This window comes from Centroberyx gerrardi, chromosome 18 (assembly GCF_048128805.1).
Source record: "Centroberyx gerrardi isolate f3 chromosome 18, fCenGer3.hap1.cur.20231027, whole genome shotgun sequence".
In the NCBI taxonomy this organism is placed as follows: Eukaryota; Metazoa; Chordata; class Actinopteri; order Beryciformes; family Berycidae; genus Centroberyx; species Centroberyx gerrardi.
This window is the reverse complement of record NC_136014.1, coordinates 4268829-4288484: the sequence shown is the minus strand read 5'-3', so window position 1 is coordinate 4288484 and position 19656 is coordinate 4268829. Positions and strand designations below refer to the sequence as shown.

Genomic DNA, 19656 nt, shown 5'->3' with positions numbered 1-19656 from the left:
CATAGAAACTGTAGTTGGGTTTTTTTAATATTTTGTTCACTCAATATATACTGATCCATCTAGAAAAAGGGCTCTTGAAGTCCAATACCAATTGTTTTGTTTTATTTTGCGCTGATAGTCAAACTCTTTAAATTTGACCATTTTCATGCCAAAAGTATTCAGTGTTTGTCAGGTGTATGAAACTGACTGGCCAATGTCCAACTTTGAATAATAATCCAATATTGGCTCGATATGTGGGTACAGAGATATAAAGCCTAAGGTGCTTGCATGCACAGTGGACCACAAACCACTGTTTGACAGACTGACTACAATGTGCTGGTTATGGTAAAAACAGATCGAGACTTCAAAATGATGCAAATTGGTCATTGTTTTCTGATAGCATCAGCGTCTGATGGTAAAACTACAAAGATGTAACCACATGACCACAACTGATTAGCTAATCAGTGATAGTGGTTAGCGCTTTACTCCTTGATTAGGATTTATGACGTGGTCAACATGAATACGGCAGATGGAGAACAAGCCTTTGGCTTTAACCATGAATGATGGCTCATAATCTTACTAGGAGAACTGTTTCGGTTGAGTGTATTCAAAAAGACTGATTCAAACCAGCAGTTATAGAGGAGCCATTTGAGAGATACTTTGTGTAACCAAACCCATTTCTGCAGCTACATTTTATTAAATTACATTAAATGATGTATTCTACTAGAGCTACCTATGAGGAGTTAATCACATGTATGCATACTTTCCTTTTCACCTCTTGTCTGTGTCCACTACATGACATATAGAGGGCTGGCAGGTGGTTTCAACACACCATAGCTGGGAGTAGCTGATTGTATTTATAAACAAACGACCGTCTCAACTTCCATGGAATCTCATTATTTCATCAGACACGTTGATTTTGTGTTTAGATAATGTAATCTTATTAGCTAGCTAACCACAGTATCACTGTCTTGTTAACACATCTCATTTGCCTAGTAGCTAACATTACTAAGCTAGTACTCAGTAGCGGCTACTAGTTGCATGTTAACATTAACATTGGTTGCTTTGCTAAAATAGTTTGTCTAGTTAGCTAGCTAACAAAACCAAAAACCAACAGGTTGTTAGGTTAACTGAGCTGACTCTTCTCAAGCTACAACTCAAGAGTGTTTTGGAGTAGAGACTAGAGCTAAAGACAAGACAGTTTACTGTGTAACCTACATTTGAAAACATTTTTACTTATAACATGAAAAGGCCTACAGCCTCTCTCCAACAATCTTTTTCAGGTATCTCGCTATTTCTAGCCTGGTTGTTCTATATTTGGACATTATTTGTACACAGCCAATTCTCTAGCGGACCTCCATGATGGTGCCAGTGTCTAGACGCTGTCCTGGTGTGTTAGTGTCACTCTCTTGCCACCCACTCTACTGGTACATTCCACCCCAGGGTGCTGCCGAACCACGTTGCTATGGTTACTTACATCGGCACAGAGGTTGCCGGTGGAGACGGAGGTGATCTTGGTGCCGGGTCCTCCGGGGTACACTGCCTTGCCTCCAGGACTCTGGCCCTGATCTGGTGAGGAGGTAGGAGTCACGATCATTCAAGTAGAGTTCAGAACATTCAAGGCAGTACAACAATAAGTAAAAGATTCAAAAATACATATAATTTAGTTATGAATTAGGGATGTGCATGAGTAGACACATCCTCAGTTACCGAAAATGGGCAATGAAATCGACTTTTGACATGCAGATTTTTAAGAATGGATAATGCACAAGAATTACTTGTTTTCCTCTCAAGAAATTAGCTCAAACATAGTAAGCTAGGGTTGTGATTTTTTCGATTTCTTTATGAAATTTCTGATCAGATTTGGGATCCTATTGGGGTAATTTTTGTTGAGATTTTCCTTAGCCATTAATATTTGCTTAATTCAGATGGCCCTGTTATGGAGAGCATATAACTTACATTGCGAGACATTGGTGTGACAATGGATAAAAAGTGTCAATTTGATTTGACTCTAAAATTCATGTCACAAAAATGCCCATCCCAAATATGAATGAACGAATTGTTGGTTTGTTAAGGAAGTTGGCCGATCACAGCCATCAGTACAACAGCTTTGGGTCTGTTTAGTCTCACAGCATTGAATGAGACTTCGCATTGAAAGAGGCTCGAGAGTTCTGAATGACGTCTTGTTTCTCAACTTCAAGTTCACCAAGTTCAAACGGCTGCTGCATTTCTAAAAACCTCCAGCCGGCTCCCAATTTTCCCCCCACCAAGTAAAGACTTGTTTCATTGTCTTCCCAAGTGTTTCACATATCTAAAAAAGAAAAGAGGAGTGCTTACTGGCTACGTTGGGGCTGGAGCGGTGGTCGGCTCGGTTCTTGAGGAGCCGCTCCTCGCCGCTCATCTTCTTTGGTTCGGGGTAGGAGTCCCAGCCAGCCTGCGGGCTCTCTGGCGAGCCGTTCTGCACCGAGCTGTTGTACAACTCGAAGCCTTCGCTCTTTGGTCGCATCTTCCCGTTCTTCTCGCGGCCTCGGTCCGACGCTGGATAGAGGAGGGAATATAGAGAGGACAAAGAGAGTGGGAGAGAGAGAGAGAGGGAGTGACAAAAATGATGATTGGAGATCGGTGATGAATTAGAACTGACTTCTAACAGTGACTTTACATAAACCAGCTTAAGGCTGACTAGGGCCCGTCCAGTGTCCAGTGGTTACACACCACTGTCTGCACTGGAACGCACTGCGGTCTGGGGAATTTGGGTGGAACGCCCCTTCAGCGTCACACTGGACCACAGGCCTGCTTGGCCAGAAGACTTCCTTAATGAATATAAGGTCACATTCCAGCAGACAAAGACCAGCACACAGCCAGACACCCAGTAAACTGTGTGTGTGTGTGTGGGGACACACACATTCAGGCTCTCACACTCACACACAGAGCTAGCCGTGGACACAAACAGTCATTATACCCTCAGTCATGCTAGCTGGAGTTTTACTGCGCTACAGAGAAGACAACAAGGACACACTTTGTCTGGACAAGTCTGCTTCCCTTCCTCTGATATATCCTACCACGCACGCACGCGCACGCACGCGCACGCACACACACACACACAGTATGTCTGCAGTCATCCAGGACCTGAAAATGAGGTATGGTGGGTGTGATATGAGGATAACTTACATTTATTTGTCTTTTTTTGACATTTTTAATGAAACCTGGATTTGAAGTTAAGACAAATTTAATAACCAAAATAAAGAAACTAAGAATTAAATATATATTATGTATTATTATTATAGTATATACCCTATATTATAGTGGATACCCTGAAAAAATACACCAATATTTAGCAGACAGCCTATTAAAGGGCTGTTGGTTTGAATAATTGTGCCGGTAGGAAGTTTGGGTGTGCGTTAGTTAGTGTGTGCATGTGTGTGTGTGTGTGTGTGTTCTTACCTCTAGGCATCATGGGGCTGGGCTGGTTGAGGAGGGTAGCCAGGCCGTGGTAAATGGCTCCCTGCTTGGCCACCTCCAGAGTCACCACCGATCCCGTCCTCGTCATCAGCTCTGCCGCCCTGAGCAGAGAGAGAGAGAGAGAGAGAGAGAGAGAGAGAGAGAGCATGACGATCAAACTCCAGCATCACAGAATCCACCAAGCTTTTTGCTAGATTGTCCCATTAGTCAACTTAGATGTAAAGTGATGAGAACATAGACACCAAAATCATCCATGTGTGCCTGGTCATTTTAAGTGATATGTAATTTTAAATGATATGTGGCTAGGTCTGGTAATTTTGTGTAGACTGCTAAAATCGAATGGAAAAAATGGGTAATGTGTTGAACTACCAGGACCACTTTCCCTGTTTCCATAGCAAGTGAAGGTGATGGAGGATGGGAGACTGTGTACACCAACAAAATCGGCAGATGAATACATGGTTGCTCACCTGAAATAGTCCCAAAAATAAACCTGCTACATCAGCTATTTTGTGTTAATGATTTCATTTTTAAAATGTATGAATCTATAGGTCATATAATAGAAAACAATGTTTTATTACTAAAAGGTCAGTCTTTTTACTTTGGATAATACTAGTAGCCTACTATCACTGAACATAGTGTATGCTAAACACTATGTATGCATAGTGTATATAATGTATGCTAAAGTGTTAGCATGGAGCCTACTATCACTCAACACAGTGTATGCTAAAGTGTTAGCATGTAGCACCAGACCTAGATGTAAATGGTGTGTCAATGGACAGGAATTAGAACAGCTGGCCAAGTTGCAAAGTTGTTCATTACTGTCCTTAAACTTTCACTTTCTGTATGTATATACCGTATGGCCTTCTGTAGACCTGCTAATGTTAATTCAATGCACATTTCGCACATTATGTATATAAGCTGTAAATTCACTATTTGTTAGCTTCATATTCCCATAACTGTACTTTTCATTCATACATTTCTACTTAATGATAGTGACATGTTGGAATTGTCAGTTGCATTGTGCTTAATACCATATTTGCCATGTTTGTATTTATATTCTTTGCTGTATCCTATTATTTTGCTGCTGTGGGGCTCATTAAAATGTCATCTAATCCTATTTTAAAGCGTACAAATCAACATGAATTCCCTATTTTCACCAGTCACTATGGAAAAGCACTGTTAATGTTGCTGCCTATTGAGCTGGCATGCCAACAGGCAAAGTCCCTTGTTATGGACCAGAGGAGACAGGGATTGTAATTGTCATCGCCAGAGACCCACTTCACTCTAATTTGGATACAATCCTGCAGTGACATACACACGCGCACACACATACACACACACACAGCACCCATGTTAATTGCTAGACCACCACGTGCGCATGCGTCCACACAGCCCAGACTAAATCCTATAAGTGGTTGAAGGGCAGATCTAACAGGGTAATGAGCCATATGTCTTTGATTGAATGGGGCGCTGGGAATGTAACTTCAACTGGTTCCCTCTGCTTGATGTTGAGCAGAAAACAGCCTCCAAACCCACATTTGGAAACGTAACACGGTTTCAGCTTCTACATACATACACCAGATCTGAGTCAAATCACTGCAAACCATTCTTATTGTTTGTTATAGACTGCTAGGAGTAGTGGATGAGTGGTGTTTGCCACACAGGACGATACAACGACTGTCAAACTGTTAAGAAACTCACAGGAAAGTATCTGAAAGTCACTTAAACTGTTCTGTTTGAGAGTAAAACAATTAAAAGAATGATTTGCGAATCTTGTTGGACTCACAGTAGGCAATAACACTGAACACCAAGCCTGTACATGTTGACGGGGGAATAACACTGGATTAATCTGAGTGGGGCGTGAGCCACTAAGTACTTCACTGCGGTTTCCAAAACACACACACACCCTCTTCACCACCTCCACCAGCCACTAATGCTGCATTCCAGAGATGTCGGAAAATCAGAAATACTAGGAGAAATGAGTTTCAGCATCATATGACCTTAAATCTATCAACACACCTGTGTAGCAAATGGTTAAACATCTACATTTCCAATGGAAAGTTGCTCTTACAGCTGCTAGCTAACATAAGGATGGGTCTGTTGGTGTGCTGGGTGACCGGGGCGTGCGATTGGTCGGCTGTTCTTACCTCTCCTGTGATAGGCCGACCAGACTGCGACCGTCCACGCTCAGCAACTGGTCACCCGCTGCTAGACGACCGTCCTATACATACACACAGAGAAAGAATGAGTCATTGTGTATGTTGCTCCTCATAATTTCAGATGCTGTCATGGTTCCAGTATGTGTGTGTGTGTGTGTGTGTGTGTGCTCACCATGTCAGCGGCTCCTCCTTTGACGACAGACTTGATGTAGATCCCCAGTTTCTCCTGACCAGCACCCTACAGAGAGAGCAACAGAGAGTGAGTGAGTGAGTGAGTGAGTGAGTGAGTGAGTGAGTGAGAGAGAGAGCGAGAGCGAGAGAGAGAGATATGAATCTATGTGGAAGCAGAACCAGCCATGCATCCAATATATGAAGAACAGCTGGTTTCAGCACAGAAGCACCAGTAACCATCCAGTAGCACTGACTGCTTTATTACCAGCTGGACCATGGGGGGGGGGCAGCACTGCCAGGCCCCAGTCACAGCAACAAACACAAGAAACACACCTATTCAAAGGTGTTGACATCTCAGGTTACACACACACACAAACAGCACAAGATGAAGAAATTGTTTCTGCTGCACTATTTCAGTGCTACGAAAACCGTCAATTCTTGGCTCTGACAGTAGAAATCTCCCTCGAGTTTATCGATATGACAAACTGAAGCAATCCAGGACGTTACTGAAGACTAGCAGCGGTCAGACATCAAGTCAAACACATTTATAAAGTGCTTTTATGTTCCATTTTACTGTTTATAGTCTATTTTTCTGCTGTATCCTATTACTATTTGCTGCAACATCGGTCCAATTTCCCCACAGGAATCAATAGCAACGAAGAGCAGAAATACAGATAAAAAACAAGGGAGCACAAACACATTGCAATTTTAAGATAAAATGCCAGAGCCTGTGTGTGTGTGTGTGTGTGTGTGTGTGTGTGTGGTTTTCCTGTGAAGTGGGGAGGTGCAGTGCAGTGCAACAGACTGTTGGCGTATTATCAGACATATCACACACCCGCTACACCATCTTGACATGTTTATCCTCTGAGTGCGTGTGTGTGTGTGTGTCTGTGTGTGTGTGTGTGTGTTTGTGTGTGTGTGTGTGTGTGTGTGTTTGTGGACTGGTAATGTAGAAGAAGAACCAGAAACCAAGTATTTCAGCAATCTTCCTTAGGACAAACACTCTACTGTTAACTTGAAATGTTAAATGAGTCAAAAGGAAGAAAATAGCATCCTTTCAAAACACACTGAATGAAGCTGCAACTTCCTTGCTCTCTTCTGTCTTTAGGCACACACACACACACACACACACACAAAGCCCAGAGACATGAATCACAGCATGTCTATAAACTCGCTCATAAAGCTGTGGAGTCGATTAATGAGACTCCTAATTGCTGCCATTCGTCAGACCTGGCAACGTGGCACTAGGTGTGTGTGTATGTATGTAAAGACAGATCTCGTTAAGCAGAAGCAGGGGTTATCCTCAGGTTTACGGCTCTTGCTGTTTGCAGCTCAGATTTACGGACTGCTTCAACTTCTGTGGTGCACAACATCAAGAAACCAGTCCACATCAATAGGGAGGAGGAACCGGCTAGGCTGGTTATGGGCAAGATTGGTAGATCCAGTTTACCCCATGACACACCATGCCACAAAGTACCAGAAATTATACCAATATTCTATATCGATATAAATACAGATATTTTTTTTTATTTTTTTATCCCAGGTTTCTAACTCTCTATAATTGTTTCCCCCAGAATTGTATTCTTGTTAAAGCCTCTGAAACAGGACTTAGACCATCATGGGACACTAAAACAGTATGAGTTTTAACCAGCTAGCGTCACCTAACACTAGCAGTAGCTAGCAGACACAGCTAGCATGAACAGTTTGACTGTAACAGAAGTACCACTAAGGATATGAAGCATAATCTTAGCGTATTTCTAATACTAAAGATCAAGACTGTAAATGTTGATGGTTAATAAAAAATTCAACCTACTTAGCTTGGAGATAAATATAATGTAAACATCATGAAGTAGCTGACTGCTAACATTAGCTAATGTTATGGATCAACATCAATCCAGTTTCTGCAGCCTCTGATTTGGACCTTCTCCAACTCTGTGAATCTCTATATCCACAGATAATTACCAAATGGGGGCGTGGCTTTTCATAAACAGGCATATAACTTCCGAATGGATTCATGCAACAATATGAAACTTTATGGAAAGGTTGGTCATGGGGCAAAGAATTACTGATTAAATTTTTACACCGATTGGCCAAAGCGGGGCGTGGCAGCGGGCGTGGCTTCTCATAAAAAGGCATATAACTTCGGACTAACATATTCACGCATGTAACGGATTCACGTAAAACCATCAGACTTTGTGGCCTATCAGCAGACATAAGAAGAGGCAAAACCCTCCATTATTGGCCCAATCAAACATCACGGGGACACTGGAGAGCTCATTTCCAGTTTAGACATAACCGCTGTGCTAATTTTTCCAAAACTTGGTCCAGTGGTAGAAGGGCAGCACTAATGGCAACTGAACAGATATAGAGCTGATTGGCCATGTGGTGCTGGGATAATGAGCTAAAATGCTTAAAAGTGGCTAGAATTTGAACAGCAGATCTCATGTCCCATTTCAGGTCCAGTCATGAAAATGTGAAACAAGTTGGTAATGTGGCATGGATGAAATTATTAACTTTTGGTGAAAATCTGACATGTGGAACTGGCATATATTGACAATTGCATAGCGTTGGCGGAGGTATGCGCTCTACTGAGTGCCATCTAGTTCTAAATGTTTTGTCCAAAGACCAGCTGAGTTTGCCTCTGTTTCCATCTGCTTCGTATGACTGATATCAAGTATGACCGCCGTGTGAATAAAGCAAATGGAGTTCTGTGCTGAGTTGTGTGTGATCTTGAATCTGGAAATGGCAACAAACTCGACACGACTTCCCCCCGCCTTCCCTGCCACTCCCTCTACACTCCACAGGAAGTACTCTGTGTCCCAGTTCCTCCAGGACAGGAAGACAGTGTAGACATCAGGCCGTGAAACCATTTGACCCACAGTGTTTCAGCTTGCTCTGTACATGTGTATAATAGTGAGGCTGGATTCATGAAGGCTTCCTGTCTGGGACGTTCAGAACAGGAAGAAACAGTGAAATCATTGTGTGCAATTTATGTCTGCTACATATTATCGACCAGCCTCTGTTTCATATGGAGCTGAAGTTTCATGCTGTTATTCAGCGTTTGTCACACACACACACACACACACTCACAATTAGCCACCTGGGTGACAAATACTGAACACTAATGACAGACTTGTGTCAGCACCCAGGCAGACAGACAGACAGACAGGCAGGCAGGCTTTCAGCTGTCCTCTATATCACTGGTTGTCAAATTGGTTACTAGTACTTGACACATAATGTAATAACGTTATGCAAATTAGGTGATGACTGCCAAGAGATCACAGCGGACGAGGAGAAGCTGAAGCTAAAACTCACCTTCATAATGGAAGAACTTGCAGCCTTTCTCTAGTTTAGATCCAGGAGTCAATGAAAACAGTCTTTGTACTTCACCAATGTTCATTTTGGGCAGGTGGTGGAGCGATTTAGTGAAGGCCATAGTAGGGCTGGGCGATGCATGATATTGATATTGTGATATGAGGCTAGATATCGTCTGGGATTTTAGTTATCGTAATATTGTGAAATAATAAATGTTACTTCTTCAGAGTTATATTATAAGTGATACAATTTTCTGAATGTATTAGCCTGTTCTGGCTGAGTAAAATGAACAATGATTGGCTTTACCGGCTCATCATAACCACATTACTTATTACGGATTACTAAGGATCATTACTAATTTTAAAAAATTTCTTGGGTGTAAATATCTTATGAAAGCAGGAATGCTCATCACCAAAATATCATCATGTTATCCATATCGAGGTATTTGGTCTAAAATATTGTGATATTTGATTTTGTTACGGCCTATAGCTTAATTTTGTAACTTAATTCACTGGAAATGATCTCAATTGTTCTTATTATTTTTATTTAACCTTTATATAAACAGGTAAGTCCCACTGCAAGACTTTTGGAGTCAAATCAGTCAAATCAAATAAGCAACTATCTGCAAGAAGCTATCGCTTTTTATTCACAGCTAATGTTAACTTTGTTGTAGAAAGATGTTTTTAGTGAATTTATTTCACCTTTAAGCTCGCTTGTCAACAGCACAAACTGAATTTAAAGTCATGCTAAAAGCACGGCTCAATTGTTTCATTTGTTTTTTCTTATGCTAGCACCTTGGAGGAGCTTCAACGTTACGACAGGCTTTTTAGCCGTTTGTATTTGGGGTCCCCGACATGAGACATGAGAAAACTCGGTCTATATGAGCAGATGTCTATGGAGTAGAGCTGCTTAACCCTTCATTTCCTCTGGAATAACCGAAGCCTGGAGCTACAGCTAAGCTAGCGTTAGGTGAAAGACAGTTTTGCGCACATGCAAAACGGCATTCTAGACATGTATCCACAAATGTAAAAGACATAGGCATGTTGAAACACACACACACATACACCGCCAAACATGTATAGACAAACAACATGGGCATGTTGAAACATGCGCGCACACACACACACAGGTCTGTTGCTATAATGAAGCTATAAAACCAGTAGTTGAGGGTGATGGGGGGATGTGGGGGGGTTGAGGGTCTGGGGGTCAAAGTGAAACCAGATGTGTTGCTCGTCACACACTGTCGTCAATGTGATCTGAACGCACGCACACACACACACACACACACACACACACACAGGCTAAGCTCTAGCACACACACTAAACCACCCTGAGATATTACACTATACACCTATAAACCCTCTCGGTTATCTACATTCCTTTGAACACCACCCTCAATATGGACCAAGATTTACTGATGGACTTATTAGGGATGGGTGCAGTTGTCAGTATGTGTGTGTGTGTGTGTGTGTGTGTACATGCCTATGTTGCCAGATCCCCTATCAGAATAGCTGGAATACCTGAAGCAGCCTTGATTTACTGTGCGTTCAATGGACGGCTCTGTTACTTAAGGTGCCCCGACTTGACAGATCAAGCGCACATCAAAGCTGCCGGGCCGACATTTTGAGAGGCATGGCCTGAGGGATTCGGCTGCTTCAAACAGGCTTCCCACCGTGGCCCTGATGGAAAACTCCATGACTTTCCATAACTAACTCACAGTTAGTAAAAAGAATAAGAAGAGAAATAAGGCTAAAAACCTATTCATACTTGTGTGGAATCTGATCAAAATGTCAGGTTAAGGTCTTCCCACAGACAACCAGTGTAGTATTGATCAATTCTACAATAAATATGTAATCAATCAAACTGCATCATATCAGAGGTGGATGACACTGACTGGACCAGATCTGATATTTAATAAAAGGACAATATCGGTTATATATCCCTCACCCAAGTTCTGACCAGGAAAATCACGAGTCAACAAAAAATCCATACGAAAACCAAAGAAAGTGACACGATGTGACTAAATTCAAGTTACACAATGGGTTCTGAAGTGTGTCTTCCACCTCAGCCATTCTACCACTGACTGACACAGTTGTAAAGAATACGGTACATGCATCTGTTAAACAGGTCTAGACTGCAAGATGGAGAATATTATTCACTGGTTTGGCCCATGCAGAACCTAAATGAAGATGAAGTGGGGAAACAGCAGTGACAAAAAGCTGCAAACCATTCATGTAGAAGAGCAGACGACAAGTTGTTAACACAGAGATGGAAACAAAGGCAATGAACAAGACAAAGCGACTAATCATGTGATATTTCAGACTAATTGCAGATGGTTTCACAGCGGGGGGGGGGGGGGGGGGGGCTGTGTGAAGAATTCGACTAGTCCGGCCAGCGAGCCTGAGCACACTTTTAGGATTAGAGCCAAGATGGACACATGTTCTCTTCCACACACACCTTGTAAACACCTCCTGCCCTGCCTGCAGCCTTTCAGGAAAGCGTGTGTATGTGTGTGCGGTACATCCTCCCATTGTTCCAGCCCTCAGAGGGAGGTAGCTCTCTCACACTATTGTTCCACTACTGGTACTTATTCTTCTATCAGCTAACAAACACACACACACAAAATTTACTTCAAAAAACACACTAAAAACATTCCAAAACGTTTATTCTCAAATCAGAATGTCGTTTTATTTACCATGAGTATTGGGCTAGAAACATCCTAGCTCTGATACGTTCCATTCTCTCTCGCATGAACAGAACTCTACACCAAACTCCATTCAAAAATCTGGCAATTTAATGCTGCCTTGCTCATCGGCAAAGGCACATACCTAGTAGAACAAAACCTAAGAACTTTAACAACAGCACATTATTTCAATAGATATATATACACCGAATTGAAAAGTGGATCCTAACGATTTGTAAAATGTTTCAAGTGTTGTTCTACCATGTATATACATTTGCCAATAAGCAAAGCAGAAGTAAACCGCAACATTTTTGAATGCAGTTTGGTGTGAGGTTCTCTCTTGTATGGAATGTTATATCGTGGCTAGGAGCATTCTGAATTGGCTTGCAGTGCACCAGTTCAGCCGTAGTAATGAAATGATACTGTCACACTACAACTCGGCTCAGTCGTTCTGCAGCTGTAAAGAAGGAATGTTCAGTTCTTTACTGCGATGGAGGAACGAGTAAACACAGCAACACAGGAGGAGCAGGGCTGTGTTTCCTCAACTCCAGCTGGGAGGAAGACAGAGACAATACCATGAAACACACACACACACACACACACACACACACACACACACACACACACAAGCCCAGGACTAGGGTTCGACTGATATTGATGTGAAGGCCAATACTGACCTGTTTAACACACTGCACTCTCCCACTTTTCCAAGTATTCAATGTTTCAATTTTATTCTTGTCAGGGTGGAAAAGCCTCTGAAACAGCATTTAGACCATCATGGGTCACTAAAACCACCCCCGACTACTTATAATAATAAAAAATAAAAAAACATGCACGCATACTTGCCCGGGATCAAAATGTCTCAATCAATTCAGGTTAAGGGCTGCCCATATACAACCAGAGTAGTATTCATCAATTCTACAATAAATATGCAATCAATCAAACTGCATCATATCAGGACCAGATCTGATTTTTAATAAAAGGCCAATATCAGACCCATATACTGTATCAGTCTACCCTACCTAGGACATCACACAACGACCTTTGTGTGTATACCTTAGTTTAACCATTAGCAGAGTGGCCCTGAAAGCAAACATGGACAAGACCAACCAATAAAGCTTACAATTTAGGACACATGGCAGCTCGACGCTCGGCTACCATTAGTCACGTCTACAACAGTTGACCAGCTACTGATATTAACAGTTATAACTAGTGTCAGTTTGTTAGCACAGACAGTGTGGGAACCAAGACAAGAAAGAAGAATTCAATGTTGAAGTTCAATGGGGAAACAAGGAAACAGGTCCATCAAGAAATGATGTGAATGGAACATACACACCCTTTAACTGCGTTACACACACGCTTCGATTAATTTATTTATAGTATATAGTGTTGACGGCACACACACACACACACACACACACACACACACACACACACAGATGCTGTTACCTGGTCTTTCCTGCCCACCACAGAGAACCACATGTTTGCGGCAGCAGGTCGGTGTTGTCCAGTCTAGACCAGTTCACACTGGGACGTCCAGACTGGGACGTGCAAACACACACCTCCTTTGATCCCAGAGAACACACACACACAGCTTCAGCCTGCTAACATGCACTGACAAGTCCAAAACCTCCTTACAATTACAGTGGCTGGGAATAATCCGCTCGGCAAACCTGCTACATTGAAAACGACTACTTACTGCTGGAAACGTGTGCTAAAAAAGTTCTGTAACTTCCTACATGTATGCTAAAAAAGTACTGTAAATTAAAAAAGGACTGTAAATTTTAAAAGCACTGTAAATTCCTACATGTATGCATATAAAAGTACAAGAAATTCCTACACATATGCTAAAAAAACATATATACAAAAGTAAATTAAAAAAGCACTGCAAAGTCCTATATGAGTGCTAAAAAATAAGTACTGACATTTTTAAAGAGTACTCCCAATTCTTACAAATATGCTAAAAAACAGTACTGTAAATTCCTGTAGGTGTGGTGAAAAAAAAATTCCAGTAAATTTTAAAATAGTGCTGTCAATTCCTACAAGTACGCGGAAAAAAGTTCCTGTATAAAAGTTGCAGTAAATTCTGTAAGAAGTTCCCAAGTGCAGTAAATTCCTTCAAAAAGTTCCTAATTGCAGTGTGTTCGTTAAGGCGCAGCGAATCCAGTGGTGAAGCGTTTGGCTGGGATGCCGGCTAGTCAGACTGAGGTGGAGCACTGCTACAGCTCCGCCAGGCAAATACCACACACACACACACACACACACCCCCACGCACACACACACGCAGTTATATAACAGAGCGGAGAGCTCAGCCCAGTTTGGGTTTGCTGAGAATTCAAGCAGCTGCCTGTCAAAACTCCCTCTCTCTCTCCCCGTCGATATCTCTCTACCTCTCTCTCTGTTTTAACCCCTCTTGCCTACCTGTTTTCCCCGCCTGACACACACCCTTACACACACACAGCTTTGAAAATAAACATAACGGGGAGATTCCCACAGCACGTCCTTCCTTCCCATTTTTCCTCTCTCCACACACACAGGAAAACTCTAGACTTAAGCAGGAAACTCACTCCACTGGCGAGAGAAAGAGAAAGAGAAAGAGAGAAAAAGAGAGAGAGAGAGGTTAAGTTTTGCACAGTGAATGCTTCATCATCCACACCCATGCCGACTGCTAACAAACCTCAGCACTAACATCAGGAGAAGTTTACTCCAAAATCCATCTATTTGTTCATACAGAGCAGGGCTTCCCAAACTTTTCCATGTCAAGGAAGCCAAACAGACAGGTTTAACACCACCGACCCCCGTATGCCAACATGTAGTCTAGATTTGGCTTCATACGGAATGACATCTGGCCAGTAGGTGCAGGGTTGCCCGCTGTGGATTTCTTTGCCAACTCTGCTTCAAGGGTCTATGTGTCATTTCTGGTCCAATACTGGCCTCAATGGTTCAGCAATGTCGTTACAACAACAAATCAAGGCTCGGCTGCTCCTCCGCTGCGTAATTTGCTAATATGCAAGACAGAAAGAAATGGACAAATTTTTGAATGGACCTTGACCTGACGTTCTCGCTACAAACAGCGCAGAGACGTTAGCTGTAACAAAAGGCTAACGCTGAACACAATAACAAAATAATGAATTAGAAAAAGTGTAGGAGATTTTTCTAGTGAGGTTAGCCAACGTATTTAGTCATGGCAGAACTGTTATTTTCGTGCAAATTTGTTGCGATTGGTTAGCTAGACGGCTAGCTAGAATGCATAACATTAGTTTGCGGAGGACTGCGAGTCCAAGCCAAGTGGGGTTTTTTTGGGGGGGTGGGGGCGTGTGGTAGGAGGGCCTTCAAACAACAACAACAACAACAACAACAGCAACAATAACAACAGAGCGTACTAGTCATATTATGCTTCAGGAAAACAGAAATATTACACATTTAACCTTCAAAACATGAGAGAAATGGAGCTTGTTAGCCAACTCTCCATATCATAACATACACCTCTTTTAACACTAAATGCCTCCCCAAAATATTCTCATATTTTTATATCAAAAATACTTTTACTTCCTAGAAAACGGTGCATTTTTAGAGGTAACTCCATGCCATACAGAGAGAAAGTAGGCATACATAAAAATTCCAACCAATAATATGACAGATTTTTGTAAGCAACATGCAATGTCCTCCGACGTTCTCAGTTCAACACCAGCCTGGGACCTTTGTTGCATCTCATCCCATCTTTCCTGTCTCACTTCATTGCCAACTGTCAAATAAAGCCAATATCCGAAAAAGTAATCTTAAAAGGGTTTTGGACATTATGATGACATCATGCAGTTTGCTAAAGATGTTGCTGTATTCACCCAAATCACATCGCCTTGACTATAAACTACTGTGAGAAAACCTGAGGTGGGGAGAGTGAAACCTATGAACAAAACAGTCATCCTCATCCATAAAGATGAAATTGAATTACAACAAGGCAACAGTCAACATGTCGCCCCCCACCGATGACGAACTGTTAAAAAGGTCAAAGGTTCAAGTCTGTTATACAACAAGGTAAATCCATTTTGTAGGGCCATTTGCATTGTCTGCTAGTCGTTTCCTTCGTATTTGTGGTGCTGCATATTTATTGATTGTCCAAATGATGCAGTCAAAAGCCTTGAGGGGAGGGAAAACTTGTTTTCAAGAAACTCAAAAATCCAATATGGCATACATTGATGGTCCTGGAGATAAATCTGTAGAGCGATGTCCAACAATGTGTGAACAAATTCATGAATAGACCAATCCACAGTACCATTCAAATTCAAACCCCCCACCCTCTCCCATTATGTGGGAGAAGACCAAGCTAAACATCATGTTGTGTATTTTTGTCCGGGAATGATCCAGAACTCTCTTTGCAAAGTCATTGTTTAGTCTCTGTACTGATGTCAGACTCAACAGTGAAAGCAGTCCATTTAAAATAGCTGCCTTTTCTGTCAGCACCATGTCGCTCAGCCTAAAACACACACACACACACACACACACACACACACCCGACACAAATCCAATGTGCTCCGTCTCGTCAGCCAAGAGAAAAACATCCAGGTTATTTTTGGATTTCCTGTCAAATATCTGTCAAACCTTCAGCGCTCTGCTTTGGAAATTAAAAAAGAAAACTTCTGTCTTTAAAGGCAAGTTTTGCAACAAAAGAAATTCTTGAAAAGCTCAGACCGGTTTTTGGATGAAAGACTCTCCATACACACACACACACACACACACACACACACACACACACACACACACACACACACACACACCGACTTTCAAACAGTTTTTCCTACCTTGGCGGCCACGATGCTCAGGCCCATGCCGTTGTGCTTCTTCAGAGTTACCGTGACAACCTCCGGATCTTTCCTCATTGGCTGAAAAGGGAGATGGACAGGAAGGACAGAAGGTGTGAGGACCAGACCTCTATGTGTGCGTAGCAGCTCTGGAAAACTCAGTGAATGTTTTCTAGTATGTTCCTCTGTCTGCCTCTACAACACTATGAAGGAAAATAAGATTGTGGAGTAACAGAGGGAGGGATGAAGGAGGGAGGGAAGGAATGGAGGAGGGATGAAGGGGAAAGGGGGAGACCGCAGAGGAACCTGTGGTGGCTGGAGTCAAGTCAAGAATGAAAACCACATCATGGCTATACACACACACACACACACACACACACACACACACACACACACACACATACACTCTAGGGCTCATTTGGGTAGGGCTGGGTGACTGGGTGGGGAGAGAGAGAGAGAGAGAGAGAGAGAGAGGAAGCGGGAGAGAGAAAGACAGAGAAATAAAGGTTTCCCACACAAGGAGAAAATATACTGAGACTGAACAGTCTCAAACAAGTGCGTGTGTCAGAGTTGTGTGTTTGCAGTATGTGTGTGTGTGTGTGTGCGCACGCATCTTAGTTGTGTTGCCATCATTGTGTGTTGTGGGTCAGAACTCTTTGGTCTAGATGCCAAAGCAGTGAGTTCATTATTCTGCAGGAACACCCAGAACCTAACAAAACAACAACTACAACTACACTATAACTACAACTAGATCACAACTACAGCTACATGATTACAAATACAAGTAGAATACAATGACAAGAATACAGCTACAGCTAGACGACAACTATGGCTACAAGACTACACAACAACTAGGCTGTAACTAGACCACAACTACAACTAGATTACAACAATTAGACTATAAACAACAGCTAGAACTAGACTACAATGACAACTACATTACAACAACTAGGCTATAACTACATCTAGGCTATGACAACAACTACCGTAACTAGACTACAGAAAGACTACAAGTTACACAACTACAACTAATGGTGACCTTACACCAAACGACTTTTCAAGCGATTTCACTGTCGCAGTCAAATTTCCAATGTCGGAATAAAATCATGAGAGTTTTGCTAGAGTTGTGGCGCGTTCCCGTTATCTCGATCGTTTGGTGTAAGTTTTTGCTGTCTTAAGTCAGTCTTTTTCTCGTCTTGACGTTCCGATAAAATCAAACATGTTTAATATTATCGGAAGTCTTTAGTCTTGGCTCATGCAAATAGTGAAGTTCAATGACAAAGTATTCTAGTGTATGGTAGGCAGTCTTTGCAAAATCTTATAGTCTGTGACTAAAAACTCAGTGACTTATGACACATTGGGCCTCATGCAAGAACCACTCGTACGCACAGATTCATTCTTAAATCACTCGCACGAGCGATTTACGAGAACTTGCCGCATTCACCAATTTTCTCGTATTTAGAATTTTCTCTTAGGTACGAACAAAATTTACGAGTGGTCCAGACCTGTCGTACGAGTCACGTACAATCAACCTGCCGTTCTCCAAAGCAAAAAAATAAACTTCGTTGTTGACTAATGGATTGTATCTCTGTCACTTTGAAGGAATGTTGAGTTTGAATATATAAATGACACTGTAAAGTAATGTATAATCATGTTGAGATTAACCAGTACAGTGGTTACAGCAACAGGAAAAATAGCAAGGGAGTTGCTGTTGGCTTTTTCAAAAGAAGGTAGTGCGTAGCCTAATTTATTTTCCCAGAGCCGCATAAAATCTCATAAGTATCCATGCGGGTTACATAGTAGCCTATAAGTGCGCTCAATACAAAGACAAAACAAAAAACTCTAATAATTGTCAGGTTGTTTGACAAACATTCAGATGAGACAAAGGCAAGGTTAGATTGTATTGGGGAAAATACATTATAGAGGGAGATAAATCTGATTTCTAGGCTATTTTACTCCAGTTGATAACGTTAATGTGGGTGCAAGTGAATCTAAACTTTAAAAAGAGAAATGGCTTTAGGTCTTACCAGGTTGAGCTGCAAGTCGCTGTCCAGGGCGACATCGCTGGACACCTGACAGCTATATCACCAATTATGGCAGGTATAGGCCTATTCTTTCATCTGTCTGTAACGGAGAATTCCTCCTGGCCCTCCTGTTGCAGTCATGGGTCGTCTTGCTTTTTGCATCTAATTTCATGTCAAGCCATTTCTTTTTTTTATTTCTGTGACGGTGACCTAACGACAAATCACTACAGTCCTATAATATTCCTATAATACTCCGATATGGACTTAAGAGTGTCTGTGGTACTCAATAGTGAGTTTATAGTGACCTTATCATGGTATTTTTGTCTTCTGCAGTATCACTATAATATTCCTATAGGGAATTATAGCTTTGTTGGGATATTTATTTAGTATTCATCTAAAATGTATAGGAATACTATAGTTGTTTTTCGTAACAGACGACACTGCATTAACAGTTATTTTCTCCCATTCCTTGGCTTTAGCAGGACCTTTGGTTCCACTATTGAATTATATTAAATATTATATGCTTTGGTTGACTTATTTCTGGTAGTAGGACTTCAGTCTCTGAGCTGGTAGACTTCTTCTTAGTCTTCCTTGTCATTTTTATGAATGAAGCTTCCCGACATATGGGCCGGACGCCTAACCTTATATGGCATTATTGGGGCGTCAATTATGCAAATTTACAATTCTCATGAACGCGCGTTCATTTAGAACAGGTGCCATTCATCATGTTTACGCAGGTCATTTACGACTGTTTTCTGAAGATACGAGCGTTTGGTGAATCTGACGTGGCACACTCGTACGAGTCCACCTCACGAAAAAAGTACGAGAAATTTACGATAAAAATACGAAAATGTTCTTGCATGAGGCCCATTGTCTTTAGATGTGAGCTGGATGTGAGAGGGTGTCAGACTTTAGTCTTTTAAAAGTCTCTTTTCAAAGTCTTCTAGTGTATGGTAGGCATAATCTACAACTAAAACTAGACTACAACAAGGCTACAGCCACACTACAACTAGACTACAACTACAACAAGGCTATAACTGCATTACAACTGGACTACAACAAGGTTA

General features: G+C 41.8%; 1 protein-coding gene across 7 annotated transcripts in view; it reads right to left on the bottom strand.

Annotated features, from left to right (window-relative positions):
- afdna (afadin, adherens junction formation factor a) overlaps positions 1 to 19656 on the bottom strand; it is a 96754-nt gene that overhangs the window by 19421 nt on the left and 57677 nt on the right. For all 7 annotated transcript variants that reach the window (XM_078289709.1, XM_078289712.1, XM_078289713.1 and 4 more), the window contains 6 exons: positions 16566 to 16646; positions 5770 to 5835; positions 5586 to 5659; positions 3421 to 3539; positions 2317 to 2517; positions 1457 to 1548 (listed from right to left, as the gene is read on the bottom strand). In XM_078289709.1, the coding sequence (XP_078145835.1) occupies positions 1457 to 1548; positions 2317 to 2517; positions 3421 to 3539; positions 5586 to 5659; positions 5770 to 5835; positions 16566 to 16646 (633 nt within the window). The remainder of the gene's footprint in view (positions 1 to 1456; positions 1549 to 2316; positions 2518 to 3420; positions 3540 to 5585; positions 5660 to 5769; positions 5836 to 16565; positions 16647 to 19656) is intronic.